Source organism: Polypterus senegalus, chromosome 4 (genome assembly GCF_016835505.1).
Source record: "Polypterus senegalus isolate Bchr_013 chromosome 4, ASM1683550v1, whole genome shotgun sequence".
NCBI lineage: Eukaryota > Metazoa > Chordata > Cladistia > Polypteriformes > Polypteridae > Polypterus > Polypterus senegalus.
The window spans coordinates 232,641,269-232,666,915 of NC_053157.1; the positions used below are offsets into that span (position 1 = coordinate 232,641,269).

The 25,647-nt window shown below is 40.5% G+C and overlaps 1 protein-coding gene across 1 annotated transcript in view; it reads left to right on the top strand.

Moving 5' to 3' along the window:
• LOC120528892 (galactose-3-O-sulfotransferase 2-like) overlaps nt 1–25,647 on the top strand; it is a 37,234-nt gene that overhangs the window by 8,146 nt on the left and 3,441 nt on the right. Inside the window, exon 4 of the mRNA XM_039752969.1 lies at nt 17,235–17,541. Coding sequence (XP_039608903.1) covers nt 17,235–17,541 — 307 coding nt within the window. The remainder of the gene's footprint in view (nt 1–17,234; nt 17,542–25,647) is intronic.

A 25,647-nucleotide genomic window follows, 5' to 3' on the forward strand; every position in this document is an offset into this window, starting at 1 on the left:
GTTGTGTTACACAGTCTTTAAAATGTAGTTTACCTGAAACCACTCCAGTAGTGCTCAATGTACCTGTACTTCTTAAAACGTTAATGTTTTACTGTTTAATAACTTATTGACTACATTTTTTTTCACTTGCACTCAGTGACCATAGCTATACACACACATATAGACACATACAAACATACACACAAGTATATGTATGTGTATATATATATATGTATGTATGTATGTATGTATGTGTGTGTGTGTGTGTGTGTGTATATATGACAGCAGCAATCCAAGCTGTGAGAAAACAGTAAAAAGGAGGCGTGTCAGACGTCGTGGTACATTTTCTGATGCAGCTACTGACAACAACTTCGTGACGCTGCCGCCAAATACACAAAACAATTACTTTGACAATCATGTTACGTTATTTTTAAAATGTTTCCTTTTCTTTTTCATAACTTCTTTAACACACTACTTCTCCGCTGCCAAGCTGGTATTTTGCTATATATATATATATATATATATACTGTAGATAGATATAGATATAGATATAGATATAGATAGATATGAGAACAACACTCATATCAATGACAAAACAATTACATTAACAATCACGTTACGTTATTTTTAAAATTTTTCCTTTTCTTTTTCGTACCTTTTTTAACACACTACTTCTCCGCTGCGAAGCGCTGGTATTCTGCTAGTATATATATATATATATATTTATATAGTGAGATATGGCCGGCCATTCATTCCGGCGAACACCCCCAGGACACCAGATAGAGACCTCCTTGCAGCATGGAGATGCCCGAATGCCAGCTGGGAATTATGGACAGTGGACTTTTAATGCACAGCCCTGCTGGATACCATGGTGGCCGCCAGGAGTCGCTGCAGGGAGGCCCAGGGACTATTTTCTCTACACCCCAGAAGTACGTCCCAGTCACATGGACAGAAGAAATCACGTGCTTCCGGGATGAAGAAAAGGAGTTTTTACTTGACCCAGAAGTGATAGAAAGTCACATGGACTGAGGGAAAAACACTTCCAGGTCGAGGACTATAAAGGACTGTGGGAGATCCCAGACTGATGAGCTGAGTTGGGAGGCAGGGTGGCTAAGCGTCTGGGAGTGGAGGATTTGGTTTTTGGATTGATTTATATGAGAACTGTGGAGAGAAGCGTGCTTTGTGCACTTTATTATTGTAGTAAATAATTATTGGACTTTTTATCTGGTGTCTGATGTGGTGTCTGAGGGTTCAAGGGAGTGAGAGCGTCCCTAATTTGTCACTATATATATATATATATATATATATATATATATATATATATATATATATATATATATATATATATATATATATATATATTCTGATATATCATATATATATATACTGAAATTTGCCATTGATGGAAGTACTCAGATCCTTTACTGTGACACTTGATCTTTGGCCCAGATGCATCCCATCGTTAAGATGTTTCTGCTCCATGTTTGGAGTCCACCTGTGGTCAGTTCAATGGGTTGGACTGATTAAGAGCAGATACACAAGAGTCTATAGAGGGTCCCACAGGTGAGCGAAAACAAGGCCATGAGGTCAAAAGAACTGCTGGGAGAACTTAGAAGAAAGTATTGTGTTGAGGCACAGATCTCGGGAAAGGCTACAATAAAATAAATAAATAAATAAATAACCTGCAGCTTTGAAGGTGCCCAAGAGCACAATGGCCTCCATATTTATTAAATGGAAGAAGTTTGAAACTATTCCTAGATCTGGCCACCCAGCCTAACAGAGCCATTGGACCAGAAGGGTCATGTGGTAAGACAGATAACCAAGAAACTGTTCCTTTGGACCTAAAAAATCTAGAAGATGCTTTGATTGAACTCAATATGAAACATTTATGCTTTTATTTGAAATGACTTTGCTTGAAACGTTTGGGGCCCGCTTTTGTGTCAGTAAAATTTCACAAGTCCTGCTTATGAACGAGGTGCATCAATGAAAAGAGATGGCATCTTCCATTTTGCAACATCAGTTCTTTGGAGTCACAGGAAACCGGGGGTTATGATGATAGCATTTTAAATCTGAAGCCAGTAAAGAGGTGTGGGACTCTGGAACAAACTACCGAAACATGGAGCTGAAGCAGAAACCTTGAGAACCTTCAAGAAGAATCTGAAGGAGAGATCGGGACAGCTGAGCTATAAGCTAAACAAATGGGGGACAAATGGACTGAATGGACTCCTCTCATTTGTCAAATGTTCTTATTGAATGCCCTGTAAATGGAGACACAACAGTGTGAGAAGGCTGGGGCACCACCCAGATGACCCCAGATAATCAGAGGCAAAAAAAAAAAAAACATGCAATAAATGCAGAGAAGTCTTTTCAGAGCGGAGCTCCTAATAGAACTGTTACAAGATGGCTGAACTGCTGGCCATATGGCTTCCAAGCAGGAAGGAGTGGGTCCAGGGTTTGGGTGCCAGGATTCAGACAATGTAAGTGACATCAGAGGTGGAACAGCTGTCAGTGTTCTGTTCTGCAGAAAGAGGAGGAAAGGAAAAGAGCATTCGCAAACAGCGGGTAACTCCCATCACCAGAGCCCTTCAGCCAAGGGTGTGCAATGTCGGTCCTGGACGGCTGCAGTGGCTGCCCGTTTTTGTTTCAACCCAATTTGTTAATGAGAGGTAAATTATTGCTGATGAAGCACTTATTGCTCAAGTGACATTTTGATGCTTTGTTTTAGTGGTCTCGCTGGTTATGGTTCCCCACCCTTAATTGTTAATTTCTGTCTTAAACAGCTGCATTCACTGTTTCATCAATGAAAAACAATTCCTTGTCTTTACAACGGTTGACAAACACGGAATGTAACTTGAACACAACACGTCCTCCAAATACGAACCTGACTGAAAGAAATAATGATAATCAAATCCTTGATGACAGCAACACTCATAACAGTGACAAAACAATTACATTCACAATCATGTCACGTTATTTTTAAAATGTTTCCTTTTCTTTTTCATAACTTCTTTAACACACTACGGGTATTTTGCTAGTTAGCAATAAGATACAAATGACAAAGCAGCCTGCAGTTGTTGTTTCCATTTACACCTGAGTGGATTCATCACGCATTATTTGGTTTCATAAAACACTTAAGAGACTGAAAATGATCCATTTTACGCTTCAAAGCGTTTGGATGATGGATCCAGCAGGTGTTTCCTTATTCTCCGGAAATGAGTTCTTTTGAAATTGTGGCATATTAAGTAACTAAACAATATATGACAGAAAAGGCGATACCCCTCCCATCGTGATTACGGCGGTATAAGAATCACATGAGAAAAATTTTACTGACGGTTGACGCGGTTACAAACGGGAAGCTTTATGACAGACTTATCCAGGTGGGAATCTTGATCTATGTAGTCTGCCATTTTTTCGTTACCATTGCTGAGAGGATTTTCGGATGGAGGTCCGACACTTGCTTCAAAGGGTCTGGCTGTTGTCCAAGCCTTTTAATACTGTCTGCTTCACTTGCTGGTCTTCTCTGTCTCCAAACAAGGGCAGGCAGGGACCGAACTCGTCCTCCACAAAATACAGAAATAACATAATGCTTACATGCTGGTTCTCATTCTCCCAACAAGGAAAGAAGATTTTTGTACTGACAGAGGACAGAAATACTCTTCTGTGTTAAGGCTGACTATACAATCCTCCAGTTGTCTTTGGCTATCTAGTCTATGCTTGGCTAGCAATTCTAAATGCTGAGCCCCTGTGTACCATACTTGGTCTGCCTTTATGAATAAATCCATACCAGTGTGCATAGAGACAGTGACATTAACTTAATATTATAAGAGCAGGGGGCACTCTTTCTCCCCTAGGATGTGTTTCTCAATGCAGAATTAACTAGAGACAATATCATCCCTTTTGTACCTATGGCGGAAAATAATTACAAGAGAGAAATATGGTACAAAAAGAGATATATGTTTTTAACTTGCTTTAAAAGGTAACATTTTATTTCCATTGCCCCCTGCTCGTTTTGCTCACCAACTCCCGGGTGGGCGCTACGCACCAGCCTCTTTGTGGTTCTGCCGCTCGCATCTGGGGATGCGGATGTACAATTTAACCAGATTTTTATTTTCATGGGAATTGCTACATATGCATCAACGCGACGTATAACTGTCCGTGACTGATTTTCAATTCTTTCTCTCTATTAAATAAAACAACTTTTTCAAATGTTTGGCTCTGTGAGTTGTTAATTGTCTTTGCAAATGCTATTCTAAAGGGGAACTGTTAATGTTTTAATACGAATGGCATATCAAGATCTCCTTTGTAATGTTATCCGCGGAAGATGTACTACATTACCTTTCTTGGATACATCCTTCTTTGTACAGTAATTCGTGAGGTGGAAGACCGGACGGTGTTAACGGTTGTAGATATTCTTCATGATATTGTAAGTTGATATTTTCATCTTCCTCACCATCACCACCAACTGCTTCAGTATAGTCTATTGATATGCATTTAACCAATTTGCCCTGTAAAACTGATTGACAATTGTCGCGTTAATTCATTTGACTATTAGGATTGCCCGTGTGCTCATTTCTTCTGTTGATAACCCTTCGGGATGAAATTCTTCAATAAGATTTGGACATAATACGTCTAATTTAATTGGGAAGTTGAAGTGAGGAAACGTGGAAATTTATAAGAGCTGAGAGCACAGGAACTGAGTCTAACAAAAGCATTCACACGAATGAGAGGTGAGAGGACCGCGGACGTGGGCCGTGAACCGGAAATGGTGGAGAGAAGGGTGGGACTTGGAAAAAATCTCACGGCAAAAATCTCAACTCTCTTCAAAAAAGTTTCATCTCGTCACAGGATTTTTGAATATAATGGATAGATTATTATTAGGTGCCATTGACTCAAGTTTGAGTTCCTAACAACTTGGTGAATGAAAGACCTATAAAGAAGTCGGTTTGTGCTACTCTGGTGAGGTCCTCCAGTGTTATCCCCATGGTTGTCGTCAAACTTGTGGAGCCATCTGGTTCTCTTGGCCGGATTCCTTCGATCTTCCCAAACATGATGTCCTTCTCCAGAGATCTTTCCCTCTCTCTCTCTCTCTCATGATATGAACAAAATAAGACAGTCGTAACTTCATCATTTGGCCGTCCTTCAATAAGCTTTGGACATAATAAGTCTTCTTTAATTGGGAACTTAAAGTGAGAAAAACGAAAAAAAATTATAAGAGCTGAGAGCGCAGGAAGTGTGTCTGACAAAAGCATTCACAACAATGAGAGGTGAGAGGACCGCGGTCTTGTTTGAAAAGGTTGGAGAGGAGGGCGGGACTTGGAAAAAAAATCTCAAGGGAAAGGTCTATATATCCACATACACACACACACACACATTATATATACAGTATATATATATGTTTATATATATATATAAACAACAAATGTTTGTTTTTTAAAGCATATCTGTGTCCAAAATAACAAGGTCCACTAATTGTAGTTTGGATATTTTATTGACACACTGAGTTGAAACAAGAAACAGCAAAAATGAGACATCCAAAATTATTAGCCCCATGCCCATTAATAGTCAATACTGTACCCATTTTGAGCCACAACTGACAACAATCTATTAGAGTAGGTCTTTACTAGATTAGCACAGGTCTCCTGAGGGATTTTGGTCCATTCCTCCATTGCAAATTGTTCTAGCTGGTCCAAATTGCGTGGTTTCCGAGCATGGACATTCACTTTGAGCACTCGCCACAGATTCTCAATGAGATTGAGGTCTGGGCTCTGTGCGGGCCACTCCAAGATCTTGGTTTTGGTATCCTTGAAAAACTGTTGAACTAATTTTGATGTATGCTTTGGATCATTGTCTTTTTGGAAGACCCAGTGACGACCTAAGCCTAGACTACGAGCAGATTTCTGCATATTCTCCCTCAGAATGTCAACATAATTTTCTTTTTTCATGATGCCATGCACCCGAACAAGACCCCACAGCATGATGCTCCCACCACCATGTTTAACTGTGGCAACTGTGTTCCTATGGTTGAAGGCCTGTCCCTTTCTTCGCCAAACATAAGCAACATCCATGTGCCCAAACAGTTCCAGTTTAGTCTCATCAGACCAAAGCACAGACTTCCAAAAATCATCTTTACATTTCAAATGTTCACGGGCAAACCTCAGTCGGGCTGTGATGTGCCGCTCTCTGAGTAAAGGGGTTCTTCTGGGACGATGGCCGTGAAGCCCACCACGGTGAAGAGCCCTCACAACTGTGTTCCTTGAAACATCAACTCCAGAAGAGGCCAGGTCAGCAACAATCATCTTGGCAGATGTCCAGGGTTCCATTCTGACATCTCTGACTATTTTTCTCTCCAGAGTTCTTGAAATCTTGCTCTTACGGCCACGGCCAGGTTTGTTTCTAACAGAATTTGTCTCCTTGTACTTGGCAATGATGCAATGTACAGCAGTTCTAGACACTGTGAATCACTTGGAAATTGCAGTGTAGCCTTGCCCCTTATCATGAGCCTCTACTATGTTCTTTCTGAGCTCCAGACTGATTTCCTTTGTCTTTGGCATGATCAGTAACAGTAGTCCCTCTCATGTGTTCAAGAGCCCTGTTCCTTGGGAGTCTTTTAATGCTGATTGAGTGTTGTTAGGAAGCCAATTGATTGCACAGGTGTGGTTTCAAAGCTGATTGGTTAATTAGTGTAGGTGTGTTTTGAAAGCAAACATTAACATGGGGCTAATATATTTGACCACCCCATTTTTTACTATATTTGATATAAAGCAAGACTAAAAATATATTTTATATTACAAAATGTATCAAAAGTTAGTAAATAGCACTGGTGGATGTTTGATTATATCAAGTTTCATCAATGTTGCAAACTTTGGGAAGAAGTTTAGGAAAATGTTCCATGATTCCAGGGGGGCTAATAATTTTGGCCTCAACTGTATATCTAATATATCTAATATATACACATACATACTTTACATACATACACACACACAATATATATATGTTCCTAATAATCCTTTAGTTGAGTGTATGTACCTTGGCTGCCATTAGGTATCAGTATGAAATCCTTGGACCCATTGTCAGACCCTATGCTGGTACAGTGGCTCCTGGTGCACGACAATTCCTGGTCTCATGTGGTGAGAGTATGCAGGCAGTTCCTGGACGATGAAGGAATTGATACCATTGACTGGCCACCACACTTTCCTGACCTAAATCCAATAGAACACCTCTGGGACATTATGTTTTGGTCCATCCAATGCCACCAGGTTGCACCTCAGACTGTCCAGGAGCTCAGTGATGCCCTGGTCCAGATCTGGGAGGAGATCCCCCACAACACCATCTGTCATCTCATTAGAAGCATGCACCGATGTTGTCAGGCATGTATACAAGAACACAGGGGCCATACAAAGTGCTGCCTACAATTTGGAGTTGATGCAATTCAATTTTGGCAAAATGGACTAGCCTACCACATAATTTCTTCACTCTGATTTTTGGGGCGTCTTTGAATTCAGGGCTCTGTAGGTTGATCATTTTCATTTCCATCAAACGATGTGGCATCCTTTCGTTCCTAACACATTACCCAGTCTATATCAGTAGAGATATCCAGGAGGATTTCTTTTTCCCATTGAGATCTGATGTGTTTTCAAAGTGTTCCTTTAATTTTTTGAGCAGTTTATATATATATATATATATATATATATATATATATATATATATATATATATACACACATTATATCTACAGTATACATATACAGTGTATATATATATATATATATAAAAATACCCACGCTTCGCAGTAGCGAAGTACTGCCTTAAAAGTTTTATTAATAAAAAAATTAAACCTTTTTAAACTGAGTGAAAATATACCAATAATTATTTGTTAAGGATCTCTTTGTATACCACATTGTGAGTTCGGCCCTCTGGTTGTAATATGACCAAGTTGTGCGCTGAGTTACTCTTGAGCATGTAACGTACAGTCGGCCATGTGAACAGTAATCTTGTCTCAAATGTCACAGCTTGGATTGCTGCTGTCATAATCAGTTTGAGTTTCATGGTTTGTTTCAATTACCACAGTATTTGTAGGACTTGTGTTGAAGAGACATTCGGCATCTGTCAAGCGTTGTAAGTATAAATATATCGATAACTTCACATCCAGCTTTTGAGAGTTTAAACATTCATAAACATCAAAGTGTCCACTACTGAAATCGTCACCTGTCAATCTGAGATGTTTAAGAGGCATTGGCGGTTGTCCAAAAGTGTAAAATATTTGGCCATTTCGGTACACTTGAAAGCGACAACCGAACAATTCAGTGGCAGCCATCAACTCACATGCAGATCCATAGGTGAAGGGCTTAAGCATTTCACTCTTCTAGTGCTCCTGTGTAGTCTAATTATCTCCTGTACCGTCATCAGTCCACACCTTGAACCTGTCCCAGTCATTCAATACATAAGACACAATGTTCCTCCGGATATCAAGAGTGAGCCTGATATGGCCGTGCAATATGTAACAAAGAGAATGGAAAAGGTAGGTGCCATCTCTGGTCATGGAAACCACTCGGTAAGTGACAGTTCTGTGATCGATGGTGATCACCTCGATAGACATGTTAATGGGGGTATGGTTGGAGTAAGTCTAAAATACCTACACAATAACTATAATCGTAAGAAATGAACAACAAAACAGCGGAGAAGCCGTGGATTAACTAAAAAGGCTGTAGTTATCAGCAGGGAGACGTGAATCCCGTGGCGAAGCAAGAAAGGGAATGTAGAGACTGGAGCGACGGACGGCCTTATATAGGCAGGCAGCCAACAACGTGGGAGGCGTTGGGATGGGGGACCCAACGCCGCCTCACATGGTGACCGAACTGCAGGCTATGGATGTATATATGTACGTAAGTAGGATTCAGTTAGCGTTGGGAACCTGCGTACCAAATCTCTTGAAGATGGGCCCATAAGTAACAAAGACCTTTGAAAAATTCAATATGGCGGCCAACAGTGGCATCATACCACCGAAGTAAGTACCAGATTTCAGCCTTCTACCCACACGGGAAGTTGGAGAAGTAGTGACGTTGGAAAGTTCAATATGGCGGCTGATAGTGGCGTCATACCACCGAAATAAGTATGTACATTGGTTTTGGTTAGCGCAAGGAAGCCACCTACCAAATTTCGTGAAGATGGGGCCATAAATAAGAAAGTTCATCATGGTGGACATTGTTGACTGTTATGACCGTTATGTGTAGAATTTCGAAATGAAACCTGCTTAACTTTTGTAAGTGAGCTGTAAGGAGTAAGCCTGACAAATTTCAGCCTTCTACCTACACGGAAAGTTGGAGAATTAGTGATGAGTGAGTGAGTGAGTCAGTCAGTGAGTGCTTTGCCTTTTATTAGTGTAGATATAATATACCGTATTATGTCATCAAGTTGGTTTCAGTACACAGCATTGCAGTGAAAACTGCCTTTTGCCAGATTTCTGTTTCGATACCGCTACATTTCGGTTAGCATATGCATTATTGCAAATTATTTGATCTCATATCTAGCATTTAAATTCTTCGGTACTAATAATTAGTTTAGATTATGTATTGTGCACTACGGTGGGTTGGCACCCTGCCCGGGATTGGTTCCTACCTTGCGCCCTGTGCTGGCTGGGATTGGCTGCAGCAGACCCCCGTGACCCTGTGTTTGGATTCAGTGAGTTGGAAAATGGATGGAATGGATATTGTGCATTTTATTCTTCTTTGGTCGTCGGAGTGAGTGATAATTAGTGGTTCTCAGCTGCGATTATTAGTATGATGAAATAAATTTATAAAGCACAGGATAGGAATTTTTCATATTAGGATGGAACATTTATAGTTTATGGAACATTTCAATCATGTGAGGTTTTCATTCTAATTTATTCAATTGTAAATGAGCAGTTTGATTATCAAGTTGAAAAGAATTGTTTCATACGACAAAAACGCCTGGAGGGCAAACAATGCACAGATGAGGGTACATCAGCTTCTGAGCCACTGAACAAATATCGAATTCAAGTGTACTACCAGATAGCGGACACCATTGTGAGCAGTACTAAGTGACGATTTGACACATCAGCAACATCTGCCTTCTGTGTTGATCTGTCGCTTCTTCACTTTGGTGAAGTTCCATTGGGAGCCATGGAAGAGCTGCAGAGACATTTGCTCAGAGCTGATGAGGGCATCACTGCTGAACAACTACAAACAGAACTGCAAAGCTTTGGACAGCGGTGCTCAACACTTAAAACAATCAGTGGCAGACGCTTATACTGCGGAGGATGACAATGACAGTGACCGTCAACAAGATGGGACAACGGTGTCAACTTGCAAGTCTTGTAAAGACTGTCCTCCCTGCTGCTACTCCAGTGGCTGAACTTCTTAACTGATTGCTTACAAGGGCATTGGCTTTGCCTACAAGCTCCTGCTAATGCTGCCCAGGTCGTAAGTGCAGGGTGAAAGATCATTGTCTACGTTGAAGAGAATCAAAAGCCGCCTGAGAAGCACAATGACGAGAGAACATCTTGAGGTGTTCATGTTGATGTCGGTGGAGCAAAGTATCCGAGCCAAACTTGACATTAAAAGTGTTATTGATGATGTGGCTGATTAAAGCAGTGAACTGTGTAAGCTACTAACCAGTAGGGTACTGGCACTTGGACATGACGTGGACTCTAATAACGTGTAAGCCGTCTTACTAAATTTTTACTTTTCATTAAATTTTATTTCCAAGCATGTCGTCAAAATTTAAGTTGTACAGATTAAGTCTGGCAACAGTTTAGATAGAGTTCATATCATAGGCTCATAGCAAGTAGCGAGTGTACTCATCACAAATTTACAGAAAATTATAATGAATAACAGGCCAAGAGTGTCGACCTCGGCACCTCACTTGTTGAAGGATGCCCGGGCTGGTTTTGAGACCCAGTCCACTGCTGTATAGAGAACACAAATATGTCCAGAAGTGGCAAACCAAACAAAAGAAAAGAGAAAGCAGAGTAGCGTGGAGGTTATTAGTTAAAGAGTCGTGTTCTGTGGAGGTTCCTGTAGAAAACTTTAAAGTATTTACTTTTCTTTCTTATTCCAGTCTTGAACTGGAGCCTAGACAGTCATTCTCGATCCCCCTTTTTTATATGAATGGAATATCGTACGGAAATTGCACGTGTATTGTACGTGAATACAGGTTAGTAACTATGGGTGGCAGAGCTTTCAGTGTGATAGACCCCTAAAATTTGGAATTCTCTCCCACTCAGGCTTTGTGAGAAAAAATCTATTATTAATTTCAAACTCCTGTTAAAAACACATCTTTTATTATTATTATTAGTAGTAGTATTATTCATTTTCTTGTATGCAATTTCTACTGTCTTGTTAATGTGTTTATTGAATTGTAAAGTGTCCTTGAGTGTATGAAAGGTGCTACATAAATAAAACTATTATTATTATTATTATTATTATTATTATTATTATTATTATATCATACCAGTGTCCTCCAGATAACATCTCTCAGCCAGCATAGCAAGCAAAAGTCAAAGAAGAAATCCACAGCTTAGACTGGTAAATTCCTAATGGTTTCTAGAAAGAAGAACAAAATAAACTAAAACAGCTCATTCCAATTCCCAACTGCTCTAATTACAGAATATGTTTTCAATTTTGCGTATTCTTGGGATTTACATTATTTAGAAAAGAAATTCAGATTTCACTTCACCTAAGGCTAATGGGTTATTTTTCAAAAAGTTACAATTATCTTTATCTTAAAGCACATCTCTTATTACCTCTCAGCTTTTAATCTTCAGGCTAAACAGTTTCTGTCTACACATATAAAGAAGAGTTGGGATCCGAGAGACTGTGTTTGTGTATTTGTGGAGGGATTGAGAGTTAAGGCGGATGGGGGAGTCACGTGATCATCTCCCCGCCCATTCACGTCATTTCATTCACTTCATTTCGTTCCGAGCTGAGCTCCGCAGCGGACGCGGTCTTGCTGTTCTTTTTCCTTAGTGTTTAGTCCGCTCTCCTTTACTGATTTACTGTTTACTAGACGCAGTACTTACTGAATAGTATTTTTTCCTTTAGTGTTTCTTAGTGTTTAGTAGACGCGGTGTGCCGGTGTTCCCGGCGGTGTTGCGGTTTACTGTTACTTTCTATTTCGTTTTTGTACTTTGGTGTTTAGTAGACTTTTACTTGATCTCAAATACTTTTGTTTTTTACTGTTGTTCCCGGAGCTGTTGCCCTTTTTACTTTATCTCATTTAGTGTTTGGTAGACTTTTACTTTATCTCATTTACTGTTGTTCCCGGCGGTGTTGCCGTTTTTCCCGTTTCTGTTTTTATGTAGCATGCTCACGAATTAGTCATAGAGAAAATGTATATATTTTGGCTCCTGGAGGACAAACCAAAAATGTTGTATATAAAGAAGCTCTATAAGTCGCATGTAGATACATAATTATTCCAACTACATCGACTGCAGCGAAGCGCACGTCTAATATTTATATACAAATATTTTACTAATTAAATTGACACATGCATTTCTACCTGTGACTTCAGAATTTATCAAGTGTCCAGAATGTCTAATTAGGGCACCAAATTACAGAAAATGAAGCTAAACCTTATTATCAGCTATGTAGTAACTCCAACATTAACATTCTACTTCACATTTAAGATATTCAAATTAGTTGTGAACAAGGAGTGATGGGAACAGAAATCAACATTTTATAATGTATCAAATGCATTTAATAATACAATAATCTGAAAATTGTATTTTTATTAAAAAATGCTCACACCGTTGCATACTGTGCTTGAAAGAAAATATTTAGATATATAAACTTTAGCTATATGCTTAATAATATTGATTTCTACACACATAGCCTCTTGTTAAGGCGAGTTGTTGATGCTCGCTTTTTCGTCGATGTTATTCTGAGGTGTTTCTTGCAGCTTTTCCAGAGTGTTGATCTGTAGACAAAGCTGTTAGTTAATTGTCTCCTTTAATTTTTTTGTAATTATCAAAGACCATTTTCACTAAGACTTGATCACGGTCTGACGGGAAAATATTTTATACATATAAACAGTTTTATGAGCAAAGTTTCATTTTCTTCATATGTAATACGCTATCGTGGCTGTCCGTTTGTCTGTCTGTTCAGGATTTTAAATCACCTGTAGCTCGCAAACCGTTTGGACTCTTGACCTGAAATTTGGTTCACTCATACTACGCGACGTCCCGCTTTCGGGGAGATGATGTTTATTCCTCTTTTTATTTTTATTGTATTTTATTGTAGAATCAACTGTCGGCAGCGCGCGGCAGTGCTGCGCAAGCGTACGGGCGCCGTTCTCATGCCTAACGCCTTCGCCGTCACATCCCTCTCCATATCTTAAATCGTTTTTGAGGCAGATTGAAGACTTAAGTGCCAGCTTAAGTGAGACATTAAGAAAAATGTACTAAGTAATTGCAACACAAAAACGGACTTAATCAGTTTTAACGCGAAAAGATTCCAACAGAAGAAGAGAATAAGCGGGAACGCTAGGGTGGAGTAAAGAAGAGCAGCTCAGGAAGCAGCAAGCGAATCAACCTCTGAGCAAACAAAAGCTAAACGTACAGAGCAAGAGTAGGAAAACTATAAGTCAAGTGTGTTTACATATTTACAAAACTCACATTTTAACTCAAATTAACTCATCCATTAATCCAGGAGGGCGCAAGGCAGGAAACAAACCCTGGGCAGGGTGGCAGCAGCTCTGGAAATTTGTCAGATATTTCTAAATTTGTGTGCACAATATATTTTACTTTAAACATTCACTTAAATACAAATACATCGCAGACAATGTCCCATTCATGCATTTCTCAGGCACAGAACAACATTTTCAGTCGCACAAAGTAATTCTTTCAACAGGTCATCTCATACACACATTTCTTTAAATTCGCTGCACATCAGCACGTCTATTTACTTTCCACAAACACTTGCCCTACTCCTTTTCTTACTAATTAAATTTTCATAACCTTATTCTCAAGGGCGTAGCTGGCTTGCTGAAGGCCTCTGTGCAGCGCCCTCAGGTGGGCCCATCCTGTTTTGTATAACGGTTAGTCATTTATTCGCAACAAGCGGCCGGCTGGGCAGTGGTGTCCGCGGCCGCTACACCATCAGATCACACGCTGGTGGCAAACAAACCGGCTCTCTATGGAATAATATTTTTAATTGTTTTATTATGGCAACTGTAAGTTAGCAAAAATAAAAAAAAATAAAAAATGTGGGAAGTGTGGTAGCAGTATCGTAAGATGTGGACACGCTTGCTTTTCCAAGACAACTTTGTGAAGGAAGATGATTCAAATGTAACGTAAGCTGTTCTTGAAGCGATTTCAATTTGTAACAAATTAAAACAACAACACCGGCTAACAGCATACTACTACACCATCGACCTGTTTTACACAAGTTCTGAGAAAATGGACGTCATAAAGTGAGGTGTCAGTGGTTCCAAAAAACTTGCCTGGTCGGTATAGGAAATTGCTTGGTCAAATATATTGCTTGCTTGTCTTTAGTAGTTTCTCCATTTTTAACAGTTTTAGCATGCAGCACCTGATCTGAAGCCGTTGAATCGCTACTCCGGACTCGGAAATTGCCACCATTTCACTCACTGCGCTAGTCTGCATAACCCGTTGTGACGATTCACCGCAGCATCAGCATTCTCACTTACCGCCGTTGGCCCTCGCTCAGTTTTGTGAAAGGTCGAAATCTTGGTAAGCTTGGCGTTTTTCAATTCCTGTTGCAGGTGTGCCTTACGTTTAGCAGCACCACACTTTGAATGTTTGCTGGATCCTGGGCTACTGCACCGACATGGCATCGTAGGCGACACTATAAAAAGCTTCAAATTGTTCAAATATTCAGCGTTTGCCGACTAACGGTGATCATAACAACAGAATTGCTATGATTTACCGTTTACTTGTTCGAATTTGAAAACTGTTGACATCAAATCAAAGTACAAAAGTAACAATTATTTACGATGATGGAGTATATTTACACTATTCTGTTGTGTCTAGGGTTTCTCACTTGCTAGAAAATCACTTGAAATCACAACAACCGAAAGTGCGCACTATTCTCACACATGCGCAAACACATATGCACTCACTTTCCGTGAGAGATGTAATTATTATCACAAACATTGTCTTATCCAACATATTCATGCGACGTCCTTCAAAACTTGGACGCCCAATTTGGGAAAGTGCACTTCTCTGTAAGGCGTGTTGTGCCTCCGTTTAGGCAAAGAGCTCCCAAAGTCTAAATTCGTGTACGCTGTATAGGCCAGTTGAATACGTAATATCAACATGAATTGGATGGAGCTGCCTGCAGGTGGCGAGGTGCAAACATGTCACTGAAACTGGGAATGAACTGTGCAAGTGATTGAAGTTATTCAATGTTTTTTAAAATATATGCGGCCCACTGTGAGTCCTACAAGCTCATAGACCCTTGTGCTTTGCACAATACAAACTCAATCAATCAATCAATCAATCAATCAATCAATCAATCAATCAAACGAACTATCCATTTGTTTATCAAAACTAGATTTACAGTATTTGGTAAAAACAATACAAACCAACAAAAAGACAAAAGCTGAAATGTACAACAGTTGTACAAGACCACTGCTTCTTTAGCTGTGCCAGAATGCCATGAGCAACGTAGAACTAAATATGAAAACAAAATGCACTTTGGATAGAGTGTTAAATTATAAAATACATTCATTTATATTTATGTAATGGTATATACATGTTAAATATTAGTAAAATATAAAGTGCAAAAATTGCATTTATATTATACTAGCAAAATACCCGCGCTTCGCAGCCTTAAAATTTTTATTAAGAAGAAAATTAAACCTTTTTAAACTGAGGGAAAATATACCAATAATTATTTGTTAAGGATCTCTTTGTATACCACATTGTGAGTTCGGCCCTCCGGTTGTAATCTGACCAAGCTGTGCGCTGAGCTTACTCTTGAGCATGTAACGTACAGCTGGCCATGTGAACAGTAATCTTGTCTCAAATCTCACAGCTTGGATTGCTGCTGTCATAATGGGTTTGAGTTTCATGGTTTGTTTCAATTACGACAGTATTTGTAGGACTTGTTGTGTTGAAGTGACATTCAGCATCTGTCAAGCGTTGTAAGCATACAACCAGTTTCATCGATTAAATCACATCCAGCTTTTGAGAGTTTAAACATTCATAAACATTAAAGTGTCCACTACTGAAATCGTCACCTGTGAGTCTAAGATCTTTAAGAGACATTGGCGGTTGTCTAAAGGTGTAAAATATTTGACCATTTCAGTACACTTGAAAGCGACAACCGAACAATTCAGTGGCAGCCATCAACTCACATGCAGATCCATAGGTGAAGGGCCTGCTATGCACTTTATATCCCCATCCCCTAACGATGACTGTGAACAAGCCATAGTCCTGACAAGCTAATGAAGGTCCGAGACCATCTTGGGAAAAGCTATCTAGGACCTCAAATATGTTTATGGGGCACAAACCTTTGCATGGTCCTCCTTTCCTTTTTTCACTGTACAATTGTACTAAACAAACACAATACACTAATCAGGAATAAAAGGCTGAAACGAAATGTGTTGTCTTGAACTTTAATGCCTTTTGGTGATCAGTTCATCTTCTGCTCACTTAACTATTCACAGGTACAGACATTTTAAGTAAGGGGGCCCAAACGTTTGCATGCCACTGTATAACAATGCAGTGATGGGTATTTTCACAGAAGGCAATGCAGAAAAAGGAGCACCACATCTGTACAGGTTGACAATGATGATGAGAGGTACAATGGACTAGAACAGAACAGTACTGAGATAAGCACCTACGCAGGGGCATTGTGTTCAAGAGCCTGCCTGCCAGTGTGATGAAGCTGTTGTTCAGTCTGGTAGTGCTGGTTCCCAAACCAGATGGAAGATGGTAGGCATGGGAGGGAAGGGATCCTGCAGAATGCTTACAGATGCCAGCACTTTGTGAACATGTCCTCGATGAAAGGGAGAGAAGTCCCATTATGGTCTCCGCAGTGCGCACTACTAGTTGTATGGAGTTGTGATCAGGCCCATTATCATTCCAGGTTGGTAGTTTAGGGGTAATTAGATCTGTAAGGAACCCACGTGTCATTTCAGTTGATAAGAACTGGCAAACTTACAGGTGGTGGATGCCTTCCCCCAGTCAGTTTCTACTCTTTTGTGATAACTTCTCTTTCTGATTCTACCACTCATGCCCGAATATTTTTCTAATTTTCTTGTCTTTATTTTCAGCTCACAGTGGAAAGGTTCAGAAGTTCACCCTCTACAGAAGAACAAATCAGACGAAAAGCAGTCGCCCAGATCCTGTCAACCCAAAATGAACGTGATGTTCCTGAAAACCCACAAAACCGCCAGCAGCACCATCCTGAACCTGCTCTGCCGATTTGGGGAGAAACATGGCTTGACCTTTGCCCTGCCTACTAAGTACCGGTTTGGCTATCCCAAATTTTTCAGTTCACGCAGCATCAAGGGCTTCTCGCAGCAGGATGGGCGAGTCTACAACATCATGTGCCACCATATGAGGTTCAAGCGACCTGAGGTATGACGTGTGTGCACCTGCCTGTGCAGAAGGGTTGGGAGTCCTGTGATCCTCTTTAGCGGCCAAAAAACTGAACGAGTGTTCAACAAGAGAAACACGGTGTGGGTCTTTAAGGAGACAACAAATGTTGGCATCAGATGATCTCATAGGTCTTACAGGTTTGAAACCCTACAGGGTCAGCTAACGCCTGTGCCTTTGGAAAGACATCTGTTAACCCATGCTTTCATGGGGATTTTTGTGCATGGACTTGCGTTTTTAGCCCGTTCATGCACTAATGACACATTCATCTGCTTGCAACATTGTCTTCTGATAAAGATATATATATATATATATATATATATATATATATATATATATATATATATATATATATATATATATATATATATATATATATATATATACACACACACACACACATATTATATATATATATATATATATATATATATATATATATATATATATATATATATATATATATGTATATGTGTGTGTGTGTGAGTATATATCTATACTAATAAAAGGCAAAGCCCTCACTGACTGACTCACTGACTCATCACTAATTCTCCAACTTCTCGTGTAGGTAGAAGGCTGAAATTTGGCAGGCTCATTCCTTACAGCTTACTTACAAAAGCTGGGCAGGTTTCATTTCGAAATTCTACGCGTAATGGTCCTAACTGAAACATATTTTCGTCCGTATACTGTAATAGACCGCAGCTCGATGGCCGTGGGAGGCGGAATTTCGTATTAAAGCATTTAACCAATCACATTTCAGCCGTCATTTGTTGCCAGGCAGAGAGAATAGACTGCAGCTTGATAGCCGTGGAAGGCGGAGTTTCGTATTAAAGCACTTAACCAATCACATTTCAGCCATCATTTGTTGCCAGGCAGAGAGGCCTTCACAATCCGTTCTGCAGGCACTGTAACACAGAATAAATGTCGATTAACCTGTTGCTTCAACCAATCAGAGTTTGAGTTGGTGTCAGTAGGGCCCTCTAGCAAGTGTACGGCAATGTCACCGTATTCAGACCTATTGATTGGATTGAAGTCGATATGTGAAACTCTACAAGGCCACTGAACGCACCGCAGGCACTCTGAGCGTCCTTGCGCGCACTACGGCCAACTCCATGGCAGGATTCTGGACAATATTATTTGCCAGACACAGACCAGATTTCAAGACCACGAAAACCTGATGTTTGTCACGCTCCTCGAGCACCAAAAGTTTCGGGAATACAAGAAAAATTTCACGCATGCAGCCTTCTCCAGTTTAACACAAGAGCCACGGAGCACTTTTTGATCTGTCTCGGCTAAAAACAGAACTGACCGTAATGTATGCCATAGATGATTTTGCAGGAGAATCTCCCACTGATCTCCTTGACTTCCTTCATCAGAAAAATCTGAATGAGAGCATGGGGCAGCTGTTATAGATGGTATATTTGGCGGTGAGCATTCCTGTGTACACTGCTTCTGTCGAGCGGACATTTTCAGCCCTAAAGCAAATTCAGACTTATGCCAGAAATACCATAGGGCGGGTTCAGTAGGATTAGTAGGATTCTTTATTTATAAATGTAATATTTTTGCAGTTAGAGCATTGAAAACCTGTTTACAACCTTCTAAATACGTTTTTTGACATTATTAAAGCCCTCTAGACATGAAATAACACCCTTTAGTCAAAAGTTTAAACTGTGCTCCATGACAAGACAGAGATGACAGTTCTTTCTCACAATTAAAAGAATGCAAATAGATCTTCTCTTCAAAGGAGTGCGTGTCAAGAGCAGAGAATGTTAGAGAGAGTGAGAGAAGAGCAAATAATCAAAAAATCAATACGTGCTTTTGGGATTTTAAGTATGCCGAAGCACCGCGATAAAGTGGCATTTTTAGAGGAGCGTCCGTATCCTCTAGGCAAACAGCCTCTGTGCAAACAGCCCATCTGCTCACACCCCCTCCGTCAGGCGCAGAGAATGTCAGGGAGGGTGAGAGACCGAGAAAAGCAAACAATCAAGCACCACGCGAGAAGCATATCTTATATCATTGAGGAGTTTTAGTTAATATGTAATACATGCTCTGATTGGGTAGCTTCTAAGCCATCCACCAATAGCGTCCCTTATAGGAAATCAAATTAAAAGACCCATTGTCCACAGAAATTCGCGAAACAGCGAAAAATCCGTGATATATAATTAGATATGTTTACATTTAAAATCTGCGATAGAGTGAAACCGCGAAAATCGAAGTGCGATATAGTGAGGGATCACTGTATTTAAATTATATATATAACTAGAAATTAAGCCTGTAAGGGGCGCCAGAACAGTAGTGCATAAACATTTGTATGAACAGTCTATTAAATGGCAAGGGACATTGTATGTGGCTGTAATATGCGTCACTGGATTGTGTGCCTTTAATTTTCTCTCTCAGTAATACTGGTTTGTATTTCCGTAAAATGCCTGTAATTTTGTCTGACAGTAATACAGTGGAACCTTGGCTCACGACCATAATTTGTTCCAAAACTCTGGTTGTAACCCGATTTGGTTGTGAACCGAAGTAATTTCCCCCATAGGATTGTATGTAAATACAATTAATCCGTTCCAGACCGTATGAACTGTACTGTATGTAAATATATATTTTTTTTAAGTTTTTAAGCACAAATATAGTTAATAATACCATAGAAAGCACAGCGTAATAGTAAACTAAATGTAAAAACATTGAATAACACTAAGAAAACCTTGAACAACAGAGAAAACTAACACTGCAAGAGTTCGCACTATAGCCTTACGACCCGCTCGCTAAAAACACCTTTTTTAAAGAGTTTTAAGCACAGGAAAAAAAATGAACATTTGAAAAATCCGTAATTTAATAAACAACCAAGAAAAGTAACATTGCAACAATGCACGCGTGTGCCTGTGTGTATCTCTCTCTCTTACGCGCCTTTGTGTGTGTCTCTCGCGTGTGTGTCTCTTAAGCGCACGCCTCTGTGTCTGTCTGTCTCTCGCCTGTGTGTGTGTGTCTGTCTGTCTGTCTGTCTGTGTGTCTCTCGTGTGTCTGTCTGTCTGTCTCTCGTGTGCCTGTGTATCTCTCGTGTGTTTGTGTGTGTGTCTGTCTGTCTGTCTGTCTCTCGTGTGCCTGTGTGTCTCTCGTGTGCATGTGTGTGACTCGTGTGTGTGTGTGTGTCTGTCTGTCTGTCTGTGTGTCTCTCGTGTGCGTGTGTGTATGTGTGTGTGTCTGTCTGTCTGTGTGTCTCTCGTGTGCGTGTGTGTGTGTGTGTGTGTGTGTGTGCATCTCTCTGCACAGGGAATGCACAGGAAGAGACTGAACACGTGCTGTGTGGCCCTGCGCATGCGCACTTCACCAGAAGACACACACGGACACTGGACGCACACATGGGTTTTATTAAAGAGGATAATATATATATATATATATATATATATATATATATATATATATATATATATATATATATATATATATATATATATATATATATATCCAGATCTACATACTGTCAAATAAACAAACCACACGCCATGGAGCAACACGAGAGGCTTTGCCTCTAGCGTGAACGTATGAGGTTCGATTCCCAAAAGGGGGTGCAGTGAGTGCGTATGCCTGATGAGCCCAGAATGAAGGCGAAATACGTGCCATGTAATCTTTGCATTATTTGACAGTAAAACTATTTCTATATATTCAATTTATATATATATATATATATATATATATACTCAGCAAAAAAAGAAACGTCCCTTTTCAGGACTGTGTATTTCAACAATAATGTTTTAAAAATCCAAATAACTTTCCAGATCTTCATTGTAAAGGGTTTAAACAATGTTTTCCATGCATGTTCAATTAACCCTAATCAATTAATTAACATGCACCTGTGGAATGGTCGTTAAGACCTTAACAGCTTACAGAAAGTAGACATTTAAGGTGACAGTTCTAAAACGCAGGACACTAAAGAGACTTGTCTACCGACTGTGAAAAACACCCAAAGAAAGATGCCCAGGGTCCCTGCTCATCTGCGTGAACGTGCATTAGGCATGCTGCAGGGAGGCATGAGGACTGCTGATGTGGCTACGGCAATAAATTGCCATGTCCGCACTGTGAGACGCCTAAGACAGCACTACAGGGAGACAGGAAGGACAGCTGATCATCCTCGCAGTGGAAGAGCCCGGATCTCAATCCCATTGAGCACGTCTGGGACCTGTTGGATCGCAGGGTGAGGGCTAGGGCCATTCCCCCCAGAAATGTCCAGGAACTTGCAGGTGCCTTGGTGGAAGAGTGGGGTAACATCTCACAGCAAGAACTGACAAATCTGGTCCAGTCCATGAGGAGGAGATGCACTGCAGTACTTCAAGCAGCTGGTGGCCACACCAGATACTGACTGGTACTTTTGATTTTGAGCCTCCCTTCATTCAGGGACACATTGTGAAACATTTGTAGTTTATGTCTTATGGTGTTGACTCTTTTAGTGTTCATACAAATATTTACACATTAAGTTTACTGAAAGTAAAAACAGTTGAAAGTCAGAGGACGTTTCTTTTTTTGCTGAGTATATATATGTATATATACAGTGATCCCTCGCTATATCGCGCTTCGACTTTCGCGGCTTCACTCTATCGTGGATTTTAAATGTAAGCACATCTAAATATATATCACGGATTTTTCGCTGGTTCGCGGATTTCTACAGACAATGGGTCTTTTAATTTATGCTACACGCTTCCTCAGTTTGTTTGCCCAGTTGATTTCATATAAGGGACCCTATTGGTGGATGGCTTAGAAGCAACCCAATCAGAGCAAGTATTACATATTAACTAAAACTCCTCAATGCTATAAGATATACATCCCGTGCGGAGCTCGATTGTTTGCTTGTCTCTGCCTCTCTCTCACCCTCTCTGACATTCTCTGCGCCTGACGGAGGGGCTGTGAGCAGAGGTGATGTATGCACAGAGGCTGTTTGCTTAGAAGATACTAACGACTCTCCTCTAAAAATGCCACAGCAAACTTAAAAGCACACGTATTGATTTTTTGATTGTTTGCTTTTCTTTGCGAGCGCTCTCTCTCTCTCTCTCTCTGAAATTCTCTGCTCCTGAAGAGAAGAAGATCTATTTGCATTCTTTTAATTGTGAGAAAGAACTGTCATCTCTGTCTTGTCATGGAGCACAGTTTAAACTTTTGACTAAAGGGTGTTACTTCATGTCTAGAGGGCTCTAATGATGTTAACAGTGTGGGAGAGTTTATAAGGGCTTAAAATATATAAAAATAACTATACAAACATATGGTTTCTACTTTGCGGATTTTCATCAATCACGGGGGGTTCTGGAACGCAACCCCCACGATCGAGGATGGATTAATGTGTGTGTGTATATATATATATATATACAGTGGTGTGAAAAACTATTTGCCCCCTTCCTGATTTCTTATTCTTTTGCATGTTTGTCACACAAAATGTTTCTGATCATCAAACACATTTAACCATTAGTCAAATATAACACAAGTAAACACAAAATGCAGTTTTTAAATGATGGTTTTTATTATTTAGAGCGAAAAAATCCAAACCTACATGGCCCTGTGTGAAAAAGTAATTGCCCCCTGAACCTAATAACTGGTTGGGCCACCCTTAGCAGCAATAACTGCAATCAAGCATTTGCGATAACTTGCAATGAGTCTTTTACAGCGCTCTGGAGGAATTTTGGCCCACTCATCTTTGCAGAATTGTAATTCAGCTTTATTTGAGGGTTTTCTAGCATGAACCGCCTTTTTAAGGTCATGCCATAGCATCTCAATTGGATTCAGGTCCGGACTTTGACTTGGCCACTCCAAAGTCTTCATTTTGTTTTTCTTCAGCCATTCAGAGGTGGATTTGCTGGTGTGTTTTGGGTCATTGTCCTGTTGCAGCACCCAAGATCGCTTCAGCTTGAGTTGACAAACAGATGGCTGGACATTCTCCTTCAGGATTTTTTGGTAGACAGTAGAATTCATGGTTCCATCTATCACAGCAAGCCTTCCAGGTCCTGAAGCAGCAAAACAACCCCAGACCATCACACTACCACCACCATATTTTACTGTTGGTATGATGTTCTTTTCTGAAATGCTGTGTTCCTTTTACGCCAGATGTAACGGGACATTTGCCTTCCAAAAAGTTCAACTTTTGTCTCATCAGTCCACAAGGTATTTTCCCAAAAGTCTTGGCAATCATTGAGATGTTTCTTAGCAAAATTGAGACGAGCCCAAATGTTCTTTTGCTTAACAGTGGTTTGCGTCTTGGAAATCTGCCATGCAGGCCGTTTTTGCCCAGTCTCCTTCTTATGGTGGAGTCGTGAACACTGACCTTAATTGAGGCAAGTGAGGCCTGCAGTTCTTTAGACGTTGTCCTGGGGTCTTTTGTGACCTCTCGGATGAGTCGTCTCTGCGCTCTTGGGGTAATTTTGGTCGGCCGGCCACTCCTGGGAAGGTTCACCACTGTTCTATGTTTTTGCCATTTGTGGATAATGGCTCTCACTGTGGTTCGCTGGAGTCCCAAAGCTTTAGAAATGGCTTTATAACCTTTACCAGACTGATAGATCTCAATTACTTCTGTTCTCATTTGTTCCTGAATTTCTTTGGATCTTGGCATGATGTCTAGCTTTTGAGGTGCTTTTGGTCTACTTCTCTGTGTCAGGCAGCTCCTATTTAAGTGATTTCTTGATTGAAACAGGTGTGGCAGTAATCAGGCCTGGGGGTGGCTACGGAAATTGAACTCAGGTGTGATACACCACAGTTAGGTTATTTTTAACAAGGGGGCAATTACTTTTTCACACAGGGCCATGTAGGTTTGGATTTTTTTTTCTCCCTAAATAATAAAAACCATCATTTAAAAACTGCATTTTGTGTTTACTTGTGTTATATTTGACTAATGGTTAAATGTGTTTGATGATCAGAAACATTTTGTGTGACAAACATGCAAAAGAATAAGAAATCAGGAAGGGGGCAAATAGTTTTTCACACCACTGTATATATATAGGTCCCCGGCCGGGACACCCAGGAGGACCGGAGGAGGGCTTGTGGCTCCTCCAGACCGTGAGGGGGCGTCCGTCCTGGTTATGTAGGGGGCCTCGGGTAAAGGGCTTGGAAGCCCAGTCCTGTAGGGACACGTGGCCACCGGCAGGCGGCACCCCAATGCCTGCATATCCCTGGAGCCCAGCACTTCCGCCACACCAGGAAGTGCTGGGGGGAAGACGACTGGGGACACCCGGATGGCTTATGGGTGCGCAGCCGGCACTTCCACCACACTGGGGTGTGGCTATGACAGATTGCCGGGAAGCAGCTGGAGCCCATCCGGGTTCCCATATAAGGGGCCGTCTCCCTCCAGTCAGCAGTGGATGTCGGGTGGAAGAGGACAGAGCTGGAGAGAGGATGGGAGGCAGCCAGGAGAGAGGCACAAAGACTGAGAGGCCTGAACTTTGGGGGATCGGTGCTGGAAGCACTGGGGTTTGTGCACTGAGTTACAGATTGTAAATATTGTAAATAAATCGTGTTTGTGGGTGAACTTACAATGTCCGTCTGCCTGTGTCCGGGTCACAGTTCACAATATATATATCAGCGCTTCCCTATTCATTTTACCCTCGCACCCCCTTGGTTTGAGAAGAAGAATGAAAAAATATGAGGTTAACGCAGAAAAACAGATCACCAATTGAAGCTTTATGAATAATCGATTCGCCATCAATAATTGTCTTGGTAAAGCCATCCTCAGTGTAATCCTCCTTCCGTTTTCTAATTTTTTCATAACTAGCCATGATTAAATGAAGAGTAAAAAAGTAAGAGCGAAGCAACGGTGACTTATTGAGGCAGGCAGGCGACAGCACAATAACGTGGGGCTCGATGTAGCATGCATCAAGTCGATATAAAATGTGCGATCAGATTGGAAAAAATATAAGAAAGGAATTGATGGATGAAGCCTGTTATCTTTACAACAGTTGAAAAACACGGAATGTAACTTGAACACAACACATCCTCCAAATACGAACCTGATTGAAAGAAATAATGATAATCAAATCCTTGATGACAGCAACACTCAGTAACACTCACAAAACAAATACTGTATATTGACAGTCATGTTACGTTATTTTTAAAATG